The sequence below is a fragment of the Littorina saxatilis genome, linkage group LG2, assembly GCF_037325665.1.
Source record: "Littorina saxatilis isolate snail1 linkage group LG2, US_GU_Lsax_2.0, whole genome shotgun sequence".
NCBI lineage: Eukaryota > Metazoa > Mollusca > Gastropoda > Littorinimorpha > Littorinidae > Littorina > Littorina saxatilis.
The window spans coordinates 29,439,605-29,463,672 of NC_090246.1; the positions used below are offsets into that span (position 1 = coordinate 29,439,605).

The 24,068-nt window shown below is 42.4% G+C and overlaps 2 protein-coding genes across 2 annotated transcripts; one reads left to right on the plus strand and one right to left on the minus strand.

Moving 5' to 3' along the window:
- Positions 1-453: 453 nt before the first annotated feature.
- On the minus strand, positions 454-9,808 carry LOC138958724 (uncharacterized). Its single transcript, XM_070329981.1, has 3 exons — positions 9,660-9,808; positions 7,487-7,572; positions 454-727 (listed from the first exon to the last, which is right to left on the minus strand). The coding sequence occupies exons 1-3, from the start codon at positions 9,771-9,773 to the stop codon at positions 571-573; spliced, it is 357 nt and encodes a 118-aa protein (XP_070186082.1). The 5' UTR covers positions 9,774-9,808; the 3' UTR covers positions 454-570.
- Positions 9,809-9,856: 48 nt separating this feature from the next.
- On the plus strand, positions 9,857-19,257 carry LOC138958718 (pentatricopeptide repeat-containing protein 1, mitochondrial-like). The gene is made up of 8 exons (XM_070329967.1): positions 9,857-10,724; positions 11,132-11,249; positions 11,586-11,726; positions 12,101-12,418; positions 13,114-13,833; positions 17,531-17,647; positions 18,006-18,188; positions 18,581-19,257. The coding sequence occupies exons 1-8, from the start codon at positions 10,033-10,035 to the stop codon at positions 18,755-18,757; spliced, it is 2,466 nt and encodes an 821-aa protein (XP_070186068.1). The 5' UTR covers positions 9,857-10,032; the 3' UTR covers positions 18,758-19,257.
- Positions 19,258-24,068: the final 4,811 nt, after the last annotated feature.

The window sequence follows — 24,068 nt, forward strand, 5'->3', positions numbered from 1 at the left end:
CAAACACAGTTTTAACTTGTTCATTCAACTAACCATTGAGACACCCAACCATTCAAAATGTCATGCACATTCAGGCGTCAGAAAATAAATACATGTACATCTTTCAAACATTATTCTCAACCATTCTTTTGCTTTCAACTTTATTCAATCTCACAAAGCACTCCTTTCACACTGTTACTGTATGTTATTCATCACTTTCAGCATTCTTTAATTGTAAAAAGCACAAACTGTACACAGGTCAAATCCAGCACGCACACACCATGCACACTGAAGAATAATCATAAAAATATCGAACAGTAATAGCAGTCTGCTATAATAAACGAAACACTGTTCACAATGTCAGTTGCGATGATTCTTAGTTTGTCCCTCACATTTTCAACGTTTTTGTTATTTAAGTGTGTATACTCTTATTCATTCTTTCTTTTTTTCCTAACTGTGTAACAAATGTCACAATCCTTCCCATTTGTTTTCCTTTCCTTTTTGAAATTCTAAAAAAATTTGAATATATCTAAAAAAGCAGACGAGCAAATAACAAAAACAAACAAGCAAAAAACACAAACGGGCTTGACGCTATATTTTGGGCTGAGTCATCTCCACCAGACGACACTGCTGAGGAGTGAGGACCTCTGCTGAGTGTTCCTGTCGCCAGGCCGCCATTCTCTCTGCGCCCAGTTCACTGTGAAGCTTGCCCAGTTTGGCCTGGGACTTCTCCACCTCTTGATTCATTCTAATAAAAGAAAAAAAGTTCAAGACATGACAGAACAGGTTCACAATAATGGCACCGGTTGTGTCCTAACGGTCAAATGATCCAAATGCCTTTTTGTTACACACACACTATTGGCACGGTCTTGTGTATGACATTGTTTTACTTTAAGAATAGAAAAAGAGCAGCTGGTAGATTTATACACTTTTTTTCCCCTTCCCCCCCCCCCCCCCCCCCCCCTTTATGAATGTGTATTACTTTTTGTCTGTATGCCTGTGCCCTTGACATCATCCAACCACTTCTCTCCCCTTTCATTCATTTCCGTTCCTTCCCCTTTTTGCGTGTTTCCCCTCCATTTCAGTCTTTCAAACCTTGTTCGTTCCATGTTGCGTCTCCTTTTTGTTTTTCCTGAAGAAGCTTCCAGAAGCGAAAATTCGTCATCGTCTTTGTATCGGTGAGTACAGTAATCCTTTGTTTTTTAACTTTATACTCAAAGAGTAAAAATAACTAATTCTGCTCAATAAGGTGACATTTTTCAGGATTATCATTTAAACACGGGTTAAAAATGTACCACATGCGACAATGTTGGACAGTACTTTTATCGTCACACTATGAAAGTACCCACATTCTAGCTATGAATTGTGCCCCCCGCGGGTTAGGGGGAGTCCCATATTGGTTGGGACGAGAAAGAATTTACCTGATGCTCCCCTGCATGTCGTAAGAGGCGACTAACGGATTTTGTTTCTCCTTTTACCCTTGTTAAGTGTTTCTTTTATAGAATATAGTCAATGTTTGTAAAGATGTTAGTCAAGCAGTATGTAAGAAATGTTAAGTCCTTTGTACTGGAAACTTGCATTCTCCCAGTAAGGTAATATATTGTACTACGTTGCAAGCCCCTGGAGCAAATTTTTGATTAGTGCTTTTGTGAACAAGAAACAATTGACAAGTGGCTCTATCCCATCTCCCCCTTCCCTCCGTCGCGATATAACCTTGAACGGTTGAAAACGACGTTAAACACCAAATAAAGAAAGAAAAGCTATGAATTGTATCATTAATCTCGTAATACATAGACGATGCTCAGAAATAACTCCGCCATGATTTCTGTCGTGTTCCGAGCGTACATAAACAACACTCACATCAGGTACGTTCATCTGGTTTACTTGTCTAGCAAACTGCTACAGATGACAACAATACAAGGTCGATGCGGTAAGCCATGCCTAATCAGTGTCCCGCGTGCATGCCAGAGAGCGAAGCGAGTAGTGGGCGGAAAGGCACCGTTGCACATGCGCGCCCCATCACATGACCGACCGAGTTCGACCGACACGACCCGAGAGGTACCGAATACCGTCACATCTCCCCCCTTCAAATAAAAAGATATAATGATCTTGATGAAACGAAACGTTATCGTTATCATTTAAAATTAAAGTTCAATAGGGGTTTCAGTAACGAATCTTTCGACCGGAACCGAAACAGTCATTGTTTATTTGCTGTTGATCTGCGGAGTCGATGGTTCACTCTTCGAAGCGGGACGGTGGTCTCACAGTTCGTCCGCTGCGGGTTTTGATGACCGGAGTCGACGTTTGCTGCCCTGGGTTAGGCGCCGCTGGAGGACGTCGCGGGGACCCAGGCGTCGGTGGAGGTTCCGGAGAACGAAGACCTGGCTGGTCTGCATTGCGCTGGCTTGGCGTTTCAGGAACAGGACTCTGTTGGGTTGGGACAGGGTAAAGGACAGGGAAGTTGGTCATGGTAGGCCTGTCTAACACTTGTCGGGAAGACAATCTGAGGTGTCGTCTGTTCCGACGATACTGTCCCCTTTCTGACCGTATCTCGTAGGACCGTGGTGCACATTGACGCAGGACTGTTGCTGGTTTTCCCCAGGACTTTTCGTGGTCTAGTTTCTGGAGAACAGTGTCACCTGGTATTAGTGGCGGCAGGGTCTCTGTCCCATGACGTCTGTCGTGGTCACTCTTGTTTCTGAGCTTTGCTTGCTCGTCCCGCGCCTTGATCGCATCCCTTCTGACCGTCTTTGGGATGAGATTGCTTGCGAGAGTAGGGAGCGTCGTTCGCATCTTTCTTCCGAGTGCTAGCTCCGCTGGACTCGTTCCTGTTGGCGTCGTAGGTGTAGCCCGGTGACTGAGTAGGGCTAAGAACGGGTCTTCTTGAGCGAGAATCTTCTTGGCCTCTTGTACTGCTCGCTCGGCTTCTCCATTCGACTGAGGAAAGTATGGACTGCTAGTCGAGTGAGTAAACTTCCATGCTGCTGCGAAGCTCTGGAACTCTGTTGACGTGAACTGAGAACCGTTGTCCGTGACGACGACGTCTGGTATTCCGTGGTGTGCGAAGATGTTCTTCATCCGTCCAATGACGACTTCAGATGTCTCTCTCGGAAGATGAGCGATTTCAAGATATCTTGAATAATAGTCAATCAGAACAAGATAACTCTGTCCCTTGAAGTCACACAAGTCTGCAGCAACCATCTGGAATGGTCTGTCTGGGAGTTCTGTTGTCATAAGTGGCTCACTTCTTTGGGATGGCTGCTTCTCTTCGCAGTGTTGACATGCTGACACTCTTTGCTTGATGTTTTCGTTGATGCCTGGCCACCAAACTGTCGACTTTGCTCTTTCTCGACATTTGGTTATCCCGAGATGGCCTTCGTGAATCCGGTTCAGCATTTCTTCTCTCAAGACCTGCGGAATGACGATCCGGACGCCTCTGACGAGAAGACCTCGATGTATGCTGAACTCCCCTCTGAATGCGTAGTAGTCTTTCAGAGCTGGCTCTACGTCAGTGACGTACCTGGGCCAACCGTTGGCCGTGTAGTGTAGAGCTGCTTTGACGACAGGATCTTGCTGACTCAGTGCTGCTATCTCGTCTAGTCTTTTGTCTGAAACCGGCCATGAAGATTGGACAGCGTCGACGTGAGCTTCCACATCTTCCGCCAGTAGTGTGGCAACATCGGCTCTGTCTTCCGATGTCTCTTCTCTCCCCTCTTGGACAGGCGACTGAGGACTTCTCGACAAGGCGTCAGCCACCACAAGCGTCTTGCCTGGTGAATAACTTGCTGTCAAGCTGAATCGCATCAGTCTCATCAGCATCCGCTGACATCTGATGGGCGTTTCGTCCAAATCTTTGGTGTTGATGAGAGGAATGAGCGGCTTGTGGTCGGTTTCGAGCGTAAATTTCTCCAGACCGATCAGATAACGTTCGAACTTTTCGCACGCCCACACAGCAGCTAGACACTCCTTCTCAATCTGGGCATACCCTTGTTCCGTTGATGTCAGAGTTCTTGAGCAGAAAGCGACTGGCTTCATCTTCTCCCCGTGCTGCTGCAGGAGTACGCCGCCAATACCGTAGCTGCTCGCGTCGGCACTGACCGTTGTCGGCTTAGTCAAGTCGAAGTAAGCGAGGGTAGGAGCTGCTGTCAGGAGCTCTTTCGCTTTTGAAAACGCGAGTGTCTGTGGCTGTCCCCAGTTCCACGCCTTGTCTTTCTCCAGCAACTCGGTGACAGGCTTCAAGACTGACGACAAGTTTGGCAGAAATCGTCCCAGAAAGTTCATCATGCCCAGAATTCTTCTCAGTTCTGTGACGTTGGTCGGGTCAGGCATGTTGATGATGGCATCAATCTTCTTCTTGTCTGGTCTGATTCCGTCGGCGTTGATCACGTGACCAAGGAACTCGATCTCTGACTGCTTGAAGCTGCATTTTTCCTTGTTGAGCTTGAGCCCGGCCTCGACAATCTTCTTCATGGAGCTCTCAAGATGCTGCTCGTGTTCTTCATCTGAGTTGCTGTAGATGAGAACGTCATCGAAGAAACAGATCGTGTTTTCTTCTCGCTTCAGGATCATCTCCATCGTACGTTGGAAAATCTCGGGAGCGGAGGATATTCCGAACGGAAGTCTTTTGTAGTAGTACCTTCCGAATGGCGTGATGAAGGTTGTGTACTTGGCAGTTTCTGGGTCGAGAGGAATTTGATAAAACCCCGACGTTGCGTCCAGCTTGCTGAAAATCTTCGCTCCTTTGAGTCGATGCAAAATGTCGTCGAGAGTCGGAATCGGGTACCTCTCCCTCTTGACTGACAGGTTCAGCTTTTTCAAGTCCGTGCAGATCCGGACCGCTCCAGATTTCTTCAAAACTGGCACCATCGGAGAACACCAATCTGTAGGCTCGGTTATTTCCTCAATAATTCCGGCCTTCTTCATCCTTTCCAGTTCTTCTTCTACCTTCTTCATCAAAGGTATGGGTACTCTCCGAGCTGTGTGCAGACTGTAGGGCTGGCTGTTCTCTTTCAAGACGATCTTTGCCGGTGGGCAATTGACTGGTTGCTGGTCCAACTCACCGAACGCTGGCTGTATGCTGTCGAGACGTTGGACAAGTCCCATGCGTTTACAGGCTTCTCTGCTTAATAAGCTCTCTGTCTTGCTGTCGACGACATAGATATCCAGGTGAAACTCTTGACCGTTGATGTAGGTAGTGTCCCTAAAGAATCCTATGCAGGATATCTGTCCGCCTGCGCCGTGCATGACTGCACAGGTGGGGATAAGTTTGGGACACGGGACAAGGGTCAGGTAGAGGGATTTGGAAATGATGGTCACATCTGCACCTGTGTCGATCTTGAACTTGATCTTGCGACGTCCAAATGATAGGTCAGTGTACCATGCTGGTTCAGCTCCCTGCTTGTGTACGACACCCATGTAGTACACTTCTTCTGCGTCGACAGCGTTGACTTGCTTGGAACGGCAACAAGAAAAGTAATGTCCGTACCTGCCACAGCCGTGACACTGCTTCCCTTTTGCTGGACAGTCACTGTCTTTCTTGTGTTGTCCACGTCCGCAGCGTGAACATGATGCGTCACTTCTCCCCTCCTGAGGAAAGCGACGACCGCCACCACGCGGATGACGAAATCCACCCCTGGAACCGGCGTGCTTGGTTGCTGGACCGCTGCTGCCACTGTCACAGCTGGTACCTGCTGCACCTGCACCGCCGCGAGGGCGTCTGTTGAATCGCTGCGTACCGGTGTGTACAGCGTCAACACTGGAACGTTGCTCAGACAGCTGTCTCTTGACTTGCTCGTACTGCCTGGCTTGCTTAATGGCGTCTTGCAAATTCAGGTCTGCTTGCATTTGTAACTTTTCTGAGAGTTCTCGGTCGTTCACACCAAGGACGAACCTGTCGCGAATGGCTTCGTCGCGGTTATGAAAATCTGCGTGCTCAGAAAGTTCGTACAGGGCTCTGACGTAAGGTTCGATTTGCTCGCCGCTGTGTTGGCTTCTGGTGTTGAAGACAGCTCGAACGTGTATGACGTTCTTTTGTGGAACGAAGTGCGTGTCAAATAACTTCAGTACGTCCTCCAGTTTTGCTTCGTCATTGTCCTCGTCATATTCGAACTGTTCGTAGATCTGTTCGGCTTGTATGCCCATAGCATAGATTAAGGAACTGACCTGGACTGAAAATTGTTCTTTGTCTAGTTTAGAAGCAACCCTGTAGCGTTCGAAACGCTTACGCCACGTGAGCCACTGGTCGGGCCTCCCAAAGTCAAGTGGTTCAGGCGGTTTGAATGGCATGCTCTTCTGCTTCCGTACGACTATGCTCGACTATTTCAAAACTCACGGTTGGGTAAAGAATCCCACCGCTGCCACCATGTCGTGTTCCGAGCGTACATAAACAACACTCACATCAGGTACGTTCATCTGGTTTACTTGTCTAGCAAACTGCTACAGATGACAACAATACAAGGTCGATGCGGTAAGCCATGCCTAATCAGTGTCCCGCGTGCATGCCAGAGAGCGAAGCGAGTAGTGGGCGGAAAGGCACCGTTGCACATGCGCGCCCCATCACATGACCGACCGAGTTCGACCGACACGACCCGAGAGGTACCGAATACCGTCACAATTTCCAAGCGTTATGGAATAGTTGTGCCCCGTTTTAGTGAGCCAAACAATAACACTTGGTCGACCAGTTCAAACCAGCAATCGCAGCGAATAACTGACTGTATATATTCATTGATATGCCTTTTTCTTTCGAAAAAATGCACATCGGAGCAATGATTCACTGGCGATGGCCTGCAGTGATCGCCGAGCAAGCATTAATTGTTTTCCAAACATGTAACCTCAAGCAAAACTCATGTGACTTAGTCAAAACACAATGTTAGCTATCCCTGGGTGCAAGCGATCATTGCAGCAACAAATCATAAACTCCCATGTGTATTCTTTTTAAAGAAATGGGGTCATAAAAACTCATATCAAGTGAATACTGCATAACATGCACATCAGAGTCCGTTATTCGCAGTAATTGTCGACCACATGTTATTATTTGACTCAGTTAAGCGGGGCTCGCTGGGCGCAGTGGCGTGGTGGTAAGACGTCGGCCTCCTAATCGAGAGGTCGTGAGTTTGAATCCCGGTCGCTGCCGCCTGGTGGGTTAAGAGTGGAGAATTTTCCGATCTCCCAGGTCAACTTATGTGCAGACCTGCTAGTGACTTAACCCCCTTTGTGTCTACACGCAAGCACAAGACCAAGTGCGCACGGAAAAGATCTTGTAATTCATGTCGGAGTGGGGTGGGTTATGGAAACACAACAATACCCAGCATGCCTACCCAACGAAAGCGGAGTGAAGCTGACTATGCTCTCAGAGTATAGTATGGGGAACCCAAATGGGCAAACGAGCTCACAGGTCACCAGAATTTCTGGAACGCTGAAGAAGAAGAAGAAGTGGGGCTCAACTCTTCCTCAACACTCGAAAATCTTGGCAGAGTTACTTCTGGAAAATGTCTTTTAAGCTTCTCACCTTCTGCTTTCTGAAAGAGCTCTAGCCATGAATCTGTTCATTTTGTCTGCGTCAATATTTTCTCCAGGGCCATCTGTGCGGTTTGACTGAAAAAGGTTGAAAGTAACGTTTGTCCTTTTTATTTTCAAAATTCAGCAGTTCACATTATTTTCCAATAACTTGAAAATCAAAACTTAACTTTAGATACCGTGATTTTTCTATGGGACACACAATTATACAAAAGTAATTATGGACTTTTGTTGACACAGCTGCAACATGACCTGTGGATAGACCAACATGCTGCAATGAATTCAGGTCAATACACCAGTTAACAGTTCCGCGGCCATTTTAGATCTCGCACATGCTCACTTCTTTTTATCGCAAGCAGATTCGACCCATTTCCTTTTCCGGGTGATGCGCATATCGTTTTTCGGCATGTTTATGTCTTTTTCCTTTTCCGGTTGATTTTACCGCATGCGCAGATCGTGTTATTCGCCCACGTTTCTACGCAAGGGACACTACTCCGGCGCACTACTCCACCCGTTGAAAGGGGGAAACATTTTCTTCAGTACAAGTAGTCTTTATGAATAAACAATTAACAAGAAGGACGTTGTAAATTCATTCAATGCAGATAAAATAAGAAATATGTTTGACGAACTTGTTCTGTTCTTATTCACATGACAAAATATGTGAAGATCGAGAGATATTATTAACAAGAAGAGCAAACGCTCGATCGAGTCACTTTCGCAGTTCTGAATATTATATGAGGCATCAGATGGACAGGAAGAAATTGCTATTCACAACACAATGCATACCTAAAGAATTCAAGACATACCTGTGACCTTGAAAAAGGTCAAAGGTCACCAAAGCAGACGTCAAAGTGTAGAGGTCACTGGGAGTCACGTTCACATAAAATTTGAGCCCGGTCACTTTTATAGTTTCCGAGAAAAGCCCAACGTTAAGTTGTGTGTTGCCGAACAGAAAAGGCTAGTTATCTCCCTTGTTTTTCTGATAACGTTCGTAAAAGGCTACAGATGTAAATACTTTGATGTAAAGAATAATCCTACAAAGTTTCAATCACATCCGATGAACTTTGTCAAAGATATAAAATGTCTAATTTTTCCTTTGACGCTGACCTGTGACCTTGAAAAAGGTCAAAGGTCAACGAAACCATCGTTAAAGTGTAGAGGTCATTGGAGGTCACGACTAAACAAAATATGAGCCCGATCGCTTTGATAGTTTCCGAGAAAAGTCCAACGTTAAGGTGGTGTCTACGGACGGCCGGCCGGCCAGACGGCCGGCCGGACAGACTAACACTGACCGATTACATAGAGTCACTTTTTCTCAAGTGACTCAAAAACCGTGTTCCAGGCAACTCGCAAACAGATAACCGCTGTGTATTTGACCACAACCCAACGCAAAGGAAACATGACACACTACTATTTGGCATACCTTTTTGCATTCATTGAACTTTCCCCAATAAATTCGGCTCACATCAGTCGTACTAAAAGTTTGTCAAAACACAACACACAGGCGATAACAAATGCCCACCTGAATGGTGGTTCGCAACCACACACTAACGACCGTCGAGGCACGTAATGAATTTTGCAATCTTCCGACTACCATTTTTTAAGTCGGTTACTCCCATTACTGCAACCAATAACACAGCATGTTGACGCCATCGCTAATTTGGATGTAACGTGAGGTTTTTGTTATAACGTAGAGGAAAACACACCGTCCCGTTCAATTGCTTCCATCACGTTGAGCAGACGATGCAGCGGTTGCTCGTCGAAATTTCTCGTCCAACCAGAATCGCTTTGGGTATCACGTGAGTTTTCCTTCTTTGTACCATGTAAGTGCCGAAACTGTTAACTGGTGTATGATCTCGAGCCCATTCCAGGGACATTATTCAATTTATTGTTGGTATTTCTATTGGGGACATGTCAACAAAGTACTGCATAGGAAAACTGTATCATGTTATTTAGTGACTGGGAATTCTCTCTCTATATACCGGTTTCTTTATTAATTTGTTGGTTATTTATCCAGTTACAGAGGGTTAAGAATGAGAATGTCTTTCTAGCTTGATTGCGCCTGTGATTCTGCCTTCTGAATACAAGTTCTTTTTCCTCAGTCGTTAAAACTTCAAAACACACCAACAAAACATCTGTCCACACAATGAGGACGTTAATGTTACCCTCTGCTCTGTGATTTGCTGGGTAATGAATCCTTCCAGTCCCTCATTGTTTGAAGAGCCCAGCGACGCATTATTACTGCCGTTGGACTGATCGTTACCTTCTGCGGACGCCATTTGTAAATAATTCGAAAACGAGGCGTTGGCGCGGAAGTGAGCCAGGACAAGGCTTACCGAGACCACAGAAAGCATGGCGTCTGCTTCAAGGAGAACATTTTACTTGACTTTCGAGTTTCTGTAACTGGTTTGTGCCAGCAGATCTGTCCGTCCTGTGTATTGCGCGAATAGCATCAAATGTCACATAATTGTATGCATCTTTTAAACAGTCAGTGGTTGGTACAGGGTGGAACTCTTCACTGAAGTTTCATCATTGAACATGGCTTTCTTGGCAGCAAGCAAGCAGTTTTGCTCATCTGTAATCACAGTAATGTTGGCTGGAAGGCATGTAGGAACAAGGTACGCCAGATCGTCTATTCTTTCACCACAAGTATGTGTCACCTACGCTCGTCAAAATATTTCTGTTCGCAGAAGTATTATACAGGGTTCTGCAGACACCGAACATCAAATGGTCGAATCTGAGAAAAAACATCAAGACAGAAAAAGACAAATGGAGAGACTGACCGGAAAATTTCAAAAGAAACTACACAACCGAGTTTTCAGTGAAGAAGAACAGGCAGAAAATGAACAACTACGACAAAGTGCCAGATCAAATCGTGCAGACGGTGATGCGTTTGGAACTCTGCAGAGAAAGGAACGGGCAAAGGCGGGTATAGTTTCAAGACAATCGCATGCCTCAGATTTGCATAATACTGATGGCACAGAAACTTTACAACAAAATGCTACGTCTTCGGGATCATTCATGGGAAAAGATCACTCTCAGGAGAACGTGACGTACCAAAGACATGGTATGTCTGAGTCAAGGAAAGGAAAGTCAGCAGTTGAGCACAACAGAAGAGCCCAAGTCAGTGACACTTGGAGTGACCAGTTCGGAACTCTGCAGGAGGGTGAGGGTCTTGTGGAAAGAATCGAAGAGTCTCTTACAACTGCAGTGGGGAGCCATGAAGAGAGGTGAGAATGCATGATTTATAGATTATACAAACAACATATATATATAATATATATATATTTTATATATTATATCAGCACCAGCTTTCGGAGATTGTTTCCAAACTTTGTGAAAATGTGCTTTGCAAGCCATGCCTGGATAATTTATGTATAGATCTTTTAGACATAATTCCGTAAGAATGAATGATTGAGACAGAGACAAGAAATTATAGATATGAAGTCATATATATAACGATAAAACCTGAAGTTGAAGTCTCTCTAAAATACTAGGTAAAGTGACATTGATCTAGAACCTGATGTTTACAAAGCTCATCTTGTTTTCTGTTTTTATTTTATTTGTGATGCTTTTGTAAGAAATGGGTTCATAAATGATATATATATAGATACATGAATAACACACTGGATTTCAGATTTTCTGATGATGAAGATGAACAGGCGAGTGGACGCATTCGCCTTTCCCAGGACAACCGACGTCATATTCCAGAGTGGTATGGGAGACAAATCCTGAAGCTTGGAAAACATGGACAGGTAAACATTCCAGAACCTATGTTTTTGCATGCTTACTGCTCTGAGGTCCTGTTTGTTAATAATGCAAAAGGTTGATGATCTAGCAATTATGATTATGAGTATTTAACAACTGAAGTTTAGGAAGCTTAGACAGCTATTTTTTGTCCACCTCTCTGAAAATGAGTATGCATCAGCCTGTATATCTTCTCTTTTTAAGCATACATGTATACAAAAAGTAATGAGTTTTTATGGAGATAATGTTTATTGTGGGTATGTTTTTAGATATATACACAACACATACCTATGAATATGACTATAATCTCACTGTGTAAAAATGCATTATTTTTATATGTGCAGATCCGGGAAGCAATCAAAGTGTTTGATGACTGGATGCTAACGCAGGATCGAGTGTTGCCCAACGCTTATGTCTTCACCTGCCTCATCACTGTCCTTGGTCGTGCTGGCTACACCAAGAAAGCCTTCTCACTCTTCAACCAGGTATTTTGGTTTTTGTTCTACTGTTGGCAACACCCTTTTGAGCAGTGGTTCCTCTGTTTTAAGTCCTCTTAAAATTCTGATAGAGCTTAATCTTAGACGAGAGGGTATACAATTATAAGAGGGTAACAGGTTTTATGAGGAGAGAATGTGAAAAGAAACATAGTCTGACAAGAGAAGTATTCTTACAGTGGGAAAGATTGTGGAACAAAGGTTTTACTTGTTTGCATGTGTCTCTGTTTGAGGGCATCATGTGAGTTGGGTGGGGTGGGGAGGAAACTTCTTCACATTGAGCTATTTTTCATGAAGAACCTTTCACCCTTGGTATATGTGACAATGTCTCTCAATTGTTGTCCTGCTTGCACATCTTTTTCCAGATGAAGAAAATGGGCATTGAACCAAAGCCAGCAACGTACACAGCCCTCTTCAATGCCTGCTCCAACTCACCATGGAAAGAGGATGGAAAAGCAAGGGCAGACAATCTCTATCGTCTGATGAAAGGGAAAGAAGTGGAACCCACCTTCATCACTGGCAAGGCCATGGTTAAAGCATTTGCGCTGTGCGCTGATCTGAAACGGGCCTTTTCGCTGATGGATGAGTTGTCACAGATATACCGACCAGATCCTGAGGCATTCAGTTTCCTTCTCATGGCGTGTGCTTCAGACAAAGAGGAGGGTCTTCGGCATGCCATTCAGGTATATCAGTCGGCATCCTTTGTTTTTAATTTGTGCATGTTGAACAACTTTTTTGACAGTTTTCCGGATGTGGTTGTTAAAGTTGTTACATCAAACTGGTTAGGACACAAGTATTTTTTGCTTACATCTATCTGTGCATGTGGGACTGGGATGATAGGGATTAGCTGCAGAGCTAGTGTTTGTTTTGGGGATTGTCAAATGCGACAAAAAAGGATTTTTTTTAAAGAGACTTTTGTATTTGGGTTCCATGTGTGTGTGTGCACATGTCTGTCTGTGTTTGTGGGTGTTTGAGCGTGAGCATGCTGTCCAAGCTGTCACTCAGTAGTCAAAGAAAAACTAATAGTGAGATAAACAAGGGAGACTAGCTTTTTATCAAATTATTGAAAAATGTTTTGAAGAAGGTATGTCTTTTTGTATTGCCAAATCAAACCTTACTGTCTTGTTAATTATGTAAGAAATGTTAAGTCCTTTGTACTGGAAACTTGCATTCTCCCAGTAAGGTAATACATTGTACTACGTTGCAAGCCCCTGGAGCAAATTTTTGATTAGTGCTTTTGTGAACAAGAAACAATTGACAAGTGGCTCTATCCCATCTCCCCCCTTTCCCCGTCGCGATATAACCTTCGTGGTTGAAAACGACGTTAAACACCAAAGAAAGAAAGAAAGTCTTGTTAATTTATACATTTACCTTACAGGTGTGGAGATTGATGCACGAGATAGGGGTCCAACCAGACTTGCACCTTTACAACCTGCTGCTTCGTTGCATCCGAGACTGTGGAGTTGGAGATGTCAAGACTTTCCAGACGCTGCTGACTGGAAACACAACCCCACAGGACCCATCACCTGAACATTCTGGAACTATCAAACAAATAGACTCACCAAAGTCTCTGAGAGAGACTGAAACAGTTTCAGAACAGTCAGGATCTGTTTCTGTTTCAGGAAAAGACTCATCTGTGTTGTGTGCATCCACAGAAACTGCTGGGTCTGGTTCATCAGAAGCTTTTAATTTTGACAAATCAGACACACTTGACACTGATGCTGGTTCTGTACAGCTGAATGTAGACAGTGTTCAGCCATCTTCCTTGACTGTTCCAAGATACTCTGCTAGGATTCCCGATATTCTTTCACCAACAAGTGACAGCTCCGGGATTGTTTCTCTCGGAGACCTCTCCACGAGGGAGAGTCGACTGGCTCTGCTTGGAGGGGTGGGAGGTATTTTGACTCGCATGAAAAAAGATCAGGCTAAACCGGACATCATCACTTTCACGCAGCTCCTAACTGTTGCCATGCCTACGGAGGAAGCAGAAGCCCGGTTGTTAGCGACGATGAAGAGGTTGGAGGTTAAGCCGGATATTGACCTGGTCAATGCTGTGATCCATAAGAGATGCATGAGGAAGGACTTTGCTGCTGCCAAGGTGAGGGTGAATCTTTCTCTTTGGATGAGCTTCCATTTAGAATGAGATGCAGTACTTTTTTGTGATTAGTTGCTTAAAGATTGTTTATGCAGTGAACAGTATAACCAGCAAAAAGCTGATCAGAAAAGTTTAAAAGTAGATTTTGAAAGTGTCCAGAGAGTGTGTGTGTGTGTGCGCATGTGCTCACCTTAGAGTGCATTTTATATATATATATATATATATATAAAACATCAGAAATTGTGAAAGAAACAATTGAAAGTCAGCAGAGACTTTCTTCCGAGATTTGCAGAGATAGAGAGAGAAATAAGTATCCCTTCACAGACAGCCTATTGGGAGCATCAGACCCTCCTCAAGGGGGACCAAGATTTACAGAGCAAAGTCCCTTTGTGGGGGACGTATCGCAAGGTAATCTAGTCCTGAGGAGGACCATTGTATTTGTACCTAGACCAGACACGTGTTTCGACACTATTGTGTCTCATCAGTGGTCAGGTGGTACTGATGGCGAGAGTTGTCAACCCATGGTATCCAACTAAGAAGCAAACCATTCTCTGAATGGTAGCTTCTGTTAGCATGGGAGACTACCCTCATCTGACAACCCCAAGAGGATATCTGTGAAGGGAAACACTTTGATTTAAGGCCAAAGTGTAGAATTGATATTTATTAAGAAAGAATTTAGAAATTTAGACAAGTTTTAACCAAGAAATTAGGTTAAAACAAGGGAAATTTGAAAAAGCCTAAAGGGAGGTAACTCTGTACCAGCCTGCAGATCCAGAAATGGATACGCGAACAAGTTAGATCTAATTTTGAAAAGGTTAAACAGGAAAAGCGGTCAACTTTTCACTGCTGTTCAACACAGGACTTGGTAAAGAAGAAGTATATATATATATATATATAAAGAAGAAGTATATATATATATATATACTAGAATGAATACCCGCTTCGCCGGGTAGCCGGCTTCGCCGGGAAGAAGTACTTAGAGCCGTACGCCGGCTTCGCCGGGTCCGAACAATGGACCCGCCAAGCTTAGGTCCCTCCCAGATTCGTGGAATGGGAACAGCACGAAAATGATTCAGTGGCCATAATGCCATTCCTGACCATATCGAGTCCCATCCTTGTCGACGAATGTAACCGTGTTAATCACCTTTGGAGGCGAACTCCACTCAAACAGGACTGAGCAAGTTATGGCTTTCTCAAAGGAAGGCCAGTACATAAATTTACACAAAAGCCGCCAGACCACATCACAAACAGAACTGAACAATGCACAGGTGTTGCTCACATAGAGACACACACACACACACACACACACACACACAAAAACACAGAGAAGCCGTATCTATAGAGAGATAGATGACAGTGTATTTTTCGCGTGGCTATAAATTGATTCGACCTTTGCACTTTTACAGTGAGGATAATTTACGGGTCCAATTTACGTTCTGGACACTGCGTTGACCTTCTAAAAATAGTAACAGTAACAGAACGCCGGGAATATCCGAAGACGCTCCACTCACACTATAGTGCACCATACGAAGGAAGGGAGGTAAACGCTGAAAACCTGGAGAATATGAGAAGATAAGGAAGAGTTACTTATAATGGTGAAATGAACACAAAAACCAAAATCGATTCAGCGCTGCGCGCTGAGAGCACGTGTTGAAATATCTCATCGATGGTATTGTGTCCGGGGTGTAGCTGAATACGGTGTCCAAATTTGAAAAAGATCCACCGAGAACTTTGGCTTTGGTGTGTCGGTATGGGGGCCCGGGTAGCTGAGGTGGAACCAAAATAGCTGAGGTGGAACCAAAATCGGTTCAGCGCTGCGCGCTGAGAGCACGTGTTGAAATATCTCATCGATGAGGTTGTGTCCGGGGTCTCTCTGAATAAGCCCACCAAATTTGAAGCAGATCCATCGAGAACTTTGGCCGTGCATGGCGAATACACAAATACACAGATACACAGACACACACACAGACACAAGTCGTATATATATATATAGATATATATATATATACATTATATATGTATAGGTTACAACACGAGTGGTTTTTTATATGGCTTGTATTTCAGTCAAGACCCAGCGGATGAATATCATCGGGAGACACGAGCCTCTGGCGAGTGTCTCTCGATTGATATTCCCGCTGGGTCTTGACTGAAATACAAGCCATATAAAAAACCACGAGTGTTGTAATCTGTATATCCCATTCTACCATCAAACACAAAGTGTAGACTACTAGCGGCACTGTTGCGATCTGTGCAGGGTAAAACTGTTGCCAGCGAGACTTAGCCCTTTTGCAACCTTAAACTAAGTGACCGTCGCTGAAAAAATAAAACGAATGAGTGCATCGATAAGTACGCGGTAACACTACTTTCAGACCATTTAAAAGCTTTAAGTAAAGGTTCATAAGTTGCAAGAAAGTAATGAAGTCGAATAGAAATTAATTTAGTTGAAGCGCACAATTCTTTTGTTTTGCGTTTCAGGTCGGCAGAACGGGCGAAACGGGTTTGGGACCCATTTGGCTTACTCGATTCAGAATTGATTCCACGTTGTTTTTCTCGAACGTGTGTAATTAGGCTTATTGACAGAGAAGCAAATCTTAGGGAACAAATATGTAGGTTTAGATTTAACCATTTGCTCCCTATTTGAAATGTATCTACGTGATTAACTGTTTTGCGAGTGTGTTTGCATGGATGAACTTAAACTGGTATGGGTGAGAGGAAAACGCGACCGACACGTCTGTCACCGCCGATTGATTGCATTTTGAAGGAATATGACTGGATTACGGAAAAATATGTGGACTTACTGCAGAGCCAGGCAAAAGAGTAGACTTGCTCGCAAAACATGTGAAACAGCCGATGTTTGATAGCTGAAGGCGCACACCGGCAAAACACACTACCGACAGATTCTCAAAAGTCGTCTGCTAACGATGCAAGGGGAGGGTACTCGTGTTTTTGTTTTGGTTCGCTAGCATCTGGTTATCTTGTAAGTTGAATGTTCGGTTTTTTCGACCTGCATTGCTTTCATTATGAAAGAAACTTTTGCTTATTGCATCTCATACATCAGATCAGTTCTGAGATTCATTTTTGCGTGCAACTGATATGGTTTTCTGAGCCGTGCAATACGATTTTAGAACTTCATACAAATGTGTCACATTGTTCGGCGCGAGCGAGGTCAAAGGTCGGGAGGAAAGTAGTCCTTTGCCCAAATCGGAATCTGCACTATCATATATTTTTTGGAGTCCATGATGTATTTATTGAGCTATAAAAATACAACATATATACCCATACTGAAGTAACAGAGACAAAGAAGGGAGGTCATGGGATATTACACAATACATTATAATTATATTATATACTATATTATATAGTTGAAGGGAATAATGTGTCAATAGGGATTTGTGAGGGAACTAAAAGTTCTCTGTGAAGACGGCTTATGTTGAGTATGCATACCTTAGTGAGTTAGTCGCCACGATCATTAAAATGAAAGCAAACAAAGTGGTTTACTTAACATACCAAAGCCATGTCAATGTAATAATGCTAAAATGAAGCTTCTTGAAGTTTCTCCTCCCATTTGTGCTTATGCTGACATGGTGGCCTTGGAGTGTGTACAATTTAGTATACATGTTTGTTTTGTGTGGGATCTCTTCTATGTTTAGTGGGGGATCTCAATGTTATCAACCGGTAATGTTTTCTTTACACTTTACAGGCAGCTAAAGAGCTTATTGCTGAGTATAACCTGACAGCCAACCAGATGACATATGGAGTTCTTGCCATGGCGTGTAAAACACTGAAAGATGCTAAACAACTGCTGGGGGACATGGAGGTATGTGGATGAAACTCAAAAGCTATTTCTGCAAATAGATTGCATGTTATTCTTGTTGCTGGAAGAAAACAAAGGTTTGAGCCAAGATAATGAAACAATTAGGCCATGATATTGGGAGCTGTGAATGTTTTTCAGAAAGAGTGTTCATTCCTCACATGTAACCCTGCATGTGTGACACTCTCTCTATCTGAGGCCTTAAAATTACCAAAAAAATTGATCAGGATTTGATAGTGAACATGGTATTTAAAAGTTATGTAGTGCAAGGCAATTCTCCCCCCCCCCCCCCCCCCCCCCCCCTGTAAAAGTAATTGAGCCTCCAAGAATGTGAGTGAAATTTGTTTCTGTGTTTGTTTTTCAGGCAGCCGATCTGGCCCCCAACATTGAAATAATGGGTGCCCTGATGTACGCAGCAAACACCAACTTTCACTACAGGCTGTGGATACTCCAGCAGATTCAGAGGCTTGATCTGGTTCCGCATGCCAGGATTCTGCAGAACATTGAGAGAGCTCTCATCTCTGCTCGGAGAAATGTAGTAGAGGCTGTAAGTGGAGCATTTCTTCAGTGCATGTGTGTGGCATAATTGTGTTGAAGTATTGGAATAGGGAGAATGGGTGGGTTTAGGAAAGGGTTGGCTTGTGACCTACTGAGTCAGTGTGTGTGTGGCATATGTATTAAAATATTGGAATTGGAAGAATGGATGGGTATAGAAAAGATAGGGTACGCTTGTGACCTGCTGAGTCAGTGTGTGTGTTTTCAAAATCTTGAGATATTATGCATTTTTTCTCTCTTTTTAAACAAGCTCAAGACTCCGCGGGAGCAGGATAAACAACATGCAGTTGTCGATTAATCACAATAATGGTAGAATAATACATTATAATTGCAATTGTCAAAACGCTTCCATCACGTTTATCACAATCTTCTTTCATGTTACAGGAGAAAAAAGAAGACTACGAGAGCTACTTCCTGTCGAAAGCGTTTCAAGATGGTTTTGAGCGATTTGTGCAGCACTATGAAACTTGGCTAAAAGAAGCCAAACTGCAGGTTCCCAATCACCCATGGGCAGGGTTCAGATCCACGAAAGAAGAGGAGAAAGGTGCTGCTTCTGCATAGTGATTTCCATCATTGTTTGGCTTTTGGTGACAGCTTCACTGAAAGACAATTAAGTGCAAGTACTGGTGGATGCCTCCTCTAGATTCATAGAACAGAAGAAAGCTTGCTCTAGCTGCATAGTGATTGCTGTTGATATTTGGAGACAGCTTGGCTTAAAGAAACCAAAATGCAAATTCACAATTTGACATGGACAGCTTCAAGTTCATAAAACAATAGGAAAAAGGTGCTGTCTCTGTGTGATGATTTTAATGTTACTCAAGATTTGGTAAAACTGCATCATAAATGAAACTTGTGTATAGCTCTCCCTGTCAACACTGAATGACTTGAAATGTCAGCACTTACCACTGCTGTGGTGTGTGTGTGTACACATGTATTTGGTATTTGTGTGTGCATGTGCTGCAGGGAATGAAACTTCATGTGAACGGTAATGCACTGCTTGATGTTCAAAATGAAGATGCCTTGAATTAAATCATCTGCAAAACATTAAAGGTGGTCGTCTACATTTTTGACTCACATGCGAAGCAAAAGTGAGTCTATGTACTCACCCGAGTCGTCCGTCCGGAAAACTTTAACGTTGGATATTTCTTGGACACTATTCAGTCTATCAGTACCAAATTTGGCAAGATGGTGTATGATGACAAGGCCCCAAAAAACATACATAGCATCTTGACCTTGCTTCAAGGTCAAGGTCGCATGGGCCATAAATGTTGTCTAAAAAACAGCTATTTTTCACATTTTTCCCATTTTCTCTGAAGTTTTTGAGATTCAATACCTCACCTATATATATGATATATAGGGCAAAGTAAGCCCCATCTTTTGATACCAGTTTGGTTTACCTTGCTTCAAGGTCAAGGTCACAGGAGCTCTTCAAAGTTGGATTGTATACATATTTTGAAGTGACCTTGACCCTGTACTATGGAAGATAACTGTTTCAAACTTAAAAATTATGTGGGGCACATGTTATGCTTTCATCATGAGACACATTTGGTCACATATGATCAAGGTCAAGGTCACTTTGACCCTTATGAAATGTGACCAAAATAAGGTAGTGAACCACTAAAAGTGACCATATCTCATGGTAGAAAGAGCCAATAAGCACCATTGTACTTCCTATGTCTTGAATTAACAGCTTTGTGTTGCATGACCTTGACCTTGGGTCAAGGTCACATGTATTTTGGTAGGAAAAATGTGTAAAGCAGTTCTTAGTGTATGATGTCATTGCTAGGTTTAGTTATTTGACCTTGGTCATGTCAAGGTCAAGGTCAAGCATGTGAGTCGTATGTGCTTTGCCCTTCTTGTTGCTTTTTTTCAATAATCTTATGGTTAGATTTCGCTAAAAAGTTATGTCAGATGATGAATGAACCATGGGGAAAAAAGTTATAGAAAAAAATATATATGTAAAAAAAGATTTTATTTTTGGGTAGCGTGACTTACGCTTCCAATATTTTGTTTTCTGTTTGCTGAGAACATGTGCTTTGCCTAAAAATACTGACCAATCAAATTCATGTCACTATGCTTATAGCCACGCCCAAACAAGTGCAGCAACAGTTTGACACTGGAGCGCTGTCCACGCTTTTTTTTTAAACGCACGAAATGCACGGGATTTGAGAGGAATTTTGCGCTTGGCATTTTCCAAATAAGGATATCCTACTATGAGTACTACGCTGGAATACTACAATGAATTTTCAAACGGCTACACTGGCTTCGTCTTTCCTGATCGAAAGGGGGTGTATTGTTGATATTTGTAGATAATAGACTCTGCATTTTAATGGTCAAATGGCGATTTCGGTATAAAAATGTAGACAAGGACCTTTAACACAAAAATATTTTCACGCATCAGTTTATGCATCCACATAGACAAACAGATTTGGATCACCATTTTTAATTCACACCTCAGGCTCAAGTGAAAAACAAAATAACTGTACAATAATTATGAACAAATATGTACAGTTTCTAAATAGTTTGAAATTACCACCTATTGTGATGCAAAGACCCAAATGTATGAGAATGAGAACTCCCTTGCCCCCAAACAGTCAAAATGCACAACCACAAATTGTATAGGTGAGCGTCTACATAAGTACAGTGTAATACAGTCAATTTTTGAATTTTATTCTCATTTAGCAATTGATTAATGAAAGCAAGAAGTTAGAAAACAGTGCCACTGTTGTGAAATCAATTTTATGTCCGAACATAGTTTGAACTTTGAAGCACAGCAGTAAATGTGTTGCATGTATCAAACTCATACAGGGAATGCTGGAAAATAGTTTGTCAATGAAATTATGTGAGCCCCTACAATGAGCAATGGCATTGTCATGGTTAACAACCAGAAGTAATGTGTATGTACATGCATTTATGACTACAAGAAGGAGAGCTTGCAAAAGTAAGCATATTGGAATGTTAGAAAAGAGAACAAGCCTTGTATATATTTCTCTTCGCTCTCACTTCATACATAAATACACACACCCTCCATGTTTCCTCACACACTATACAAATGAGCAGTAACACAGGTAATGTTCAATTGGTATCGCACCAAACACGCAGAGGGACACATGCTCACAGACATAACACACTCTCTCTGGCATGCAAGCACACACGCACTCACAACACAGTCACATTACACTTTCTCTGCCTCTACTACATCAACAGTTTTGACTTCAGTCACTCTATAACTCAAACATCCTATAAAAAACGCTCGCGCTGGACCCGAGTACTCTTCAGACATTCACACACACACACACACACACACACACACACACACACACACTCTCTCTCCCTCCCTCTTTCTTACACACACACACACAAACACACACACACAGTAACACTAACACATGTGCACAAAATGAACACACACACACCGCGCGAGAGAGAAAGACTACAGGGAGGCATTGACGTCAAAGACTTTCGACCGTGACGTAATTACGTCACTATTCTTGGTTTACGGTACCATTCGGCGGCTTTGCTACGAGTATGCCATAGTCTTGGTTGGCCGAGACCTTGCACCGTTCTATCAGACTGCCTGGCTGGCTGTTGCACCGCGAATTCCCCCCGCCGCCAAGTCGTTGTTTTGTGGTTTATTTCGCATTTAGGTCCCAGGTAACATTATGAAGTTTTAATACGATCAATCGGACCTATTATCAAGTTAGTGTATCAACTTTTGAACGAACTGCGCCCAGTAGTTTCCCAGCAATAAGCTGTTAAGTCGAGACACACAGACAGACAGACACACAATTAAAGTCTGCTGGACCCTTGTACTAGCGTACTCGGGGATAATATACCTACGTATGTAACAAACATTGTACCCCAGAGCCAACCTTACATACTGCTTGACTAAAATCTTTACAAAAATTGAATCGCAAACATCAATGACCATTTGTTTGTCTTTCTGCTGAGGGAACACAATTTTCCACTTTCCTCAGATCTTCTATCCACATGCATTCTAGTTCAAAATATTAAAAATACAGTGATTCATTCAGAAAGAAACTAGTCGCGTCAAGCAATATCAAAACATGTTGGCCTCAAACAAAAAGATCCACACTAAAAAAACCTGGATCAGTCATCATCAAGACTACCAAAACTTGGTAAGCCGAAACCCGAAACCAAGGCGGATCAAGCTGGTCTTGACGAAGCAATAGGATATACCAAAATAAGACATATTTTGCATAAATGCTGAGCACATTTTAGAAATATGTTTATTTTTGGATTCAGAAATAGATAAGGAAGACAATGCAATTATTTTAAAATCTGTTTGAAAATTTGATTTGAATGAAAACTTTAATTAAGAAACTAATTTATCTTAAGGCTTTCAAGCTTAATCCAATACTTCAGGATGAGCAAAAGAATGTTAGACCAAAGTTTCAATCAATTTTATGAAAAAAATAGGTCAACACAGTGCAGCCTCAACTTTTGCAAAAAGCTGAATATGATGTCATCAAAGACATTTTATCTAAAAAAATATTTTTGTTTTTGTGTGGGGATGTTGTCTAGAAGAACACATGTAAAGTTTCACACGCATCTGTTCAGTAGTTTTCCTGGAATCACTGTTCATACACACACCACCACCCTTGTCTCGATTCTTGGTCTATCCGAAAACATTGTAAAAACTTGTCTAAATGCAAAAAGAAAGAAGAATTTGTTTCATGTGCAGTTCCAGACAATACAATGATTTAAATTGCAAGACACACAGCTATCCAAACAACTAATGTTCCCTCTCTTATATCAACAATGACCAAAGATCATACGAGGACGGAGGTAAGGTTGAAACAAAAAATCCTAATTATGCAAACAAATACAATATACCCACATTTTCACATTTCTGAAATTAATATTGAAAATACCAAAGGTCATAATTATTAAAATTACATATGAAAATCACATTCAAAATTAACTTACAAAATGCATTAAGAAAAATGAAACAAAACATAAATAAATAGTAATTTATACATGTACCAAGACACTGAAAGAAAACAAATATTTATTAACATCACACAAATTGCTTTTACAGCATTGCACATCAGACAAAAAAATAGCTTGGAAAACAGACAATGTTTGGAAATAACCCCTCGCTACTGATTGGCCCCTCCAAGTTATTTTTTGGGATTCGTCTATTATTGTATTGCTCATGCTTCTATTTCTAATTCACCACATTATAGATAGTTGACAAAAAAAAGTCTAATGACCTTTTAACACACACAAAAATATCAGCAGTTAAGTTCTATTGTTGGAACTACCAGAGTAACATGCATCTATGAAGACGAAAAAAGAAAATAAATGGGAAATTCAAAACTAGAAAATGTCCTAAACAAAATTATATGTTCTCACACATATGTACAATGCATAAATTTGAAATCCAAAGAACAAAACTGCATTTCAGTTGGCATTCCGCAGATTAAGAACTCCCTCCTCTTTTTTCAATATATACTTCTACAGGACATGTAGAAGACACAGCAATGGGACCAGTTTCAAAATGTGACACAATGATAAAATCGAAAATGTTAATAGTAAATTTTCATTTGATTAATATACTTACCCGAATCACATAAAGCATCACGTAGTCTGACATGCTAAGGTCTGAAAAGGCTACCCGTCTTAAACAATTTTAAAGGGAAGCAACAATTGGAAAAAAATCAGGCTCCGGAACAAGTATCTCCGCTGGTTCATATCAGGCCTCTAACCAACATCCTGGCTCCCGGAGATTCAGATTTGGTCAATTGTCCGGTCCGAGCCCTGGACGTCTACCTTGCCCGTTCGCAGCCGCTTAGATCAGAATCTCAAAAGCTTTTCATCTCCCTTAATACGGTGAGACAAAAAGACA

What these genes read in the sequence shown, in the direction of transcription:
- LOC138958718 (XM_070329967.1), top strand. Translation starts at nt 10,033, where the DNA reads ATGGCTTTCTTGGCAGCAAGCAAGCAGTTTTGCTCATCTGTAATCACA. An exon ending in CCTTCTCACTCTTCAACCAG is followed by an intron (nt 11,727 to 12,100) that starts GTATTTTGGTTT and finishes ATCTTTTTCCAG; the next exon opens with ATGAAGAAAATGGGCATTGA. An exon ending in AGGACTTTGCTGCTGCCAAG is followed by an intron (nt 13,834 to 17,530) that starts GTGAGGGTGAAT and finishes TACACTTTACAG; the next exon opens with GCAGCTAAAGAGCTTATTGC.
- LOC138958724 (XM_070329981.1), bottom strand. Translation starts at nt 9,773, where the DNA reads ATGGCGTCCGCAGAAGGTAACGATCAGTCCAACGGCAGTAATAATGCG. An exon ending in AGCAAATCACAGAGCAGAGG is followed by an intron (nt 7,573 to 9,659) that starts GTAACATTAACG and finishes AACCTTTTTCAG; the next exon opens with TCAAACCGCACAGATGGCCC. An exon ending in GCTCTTTCAGAAAGCAGAAG is followed by an intron (nt 728 to 7,486) that starts GTGAGAAGCTTA and finishes TTCTTTTATTAG; the next exon opens with AATGAATCAAGAGGTGGAGA.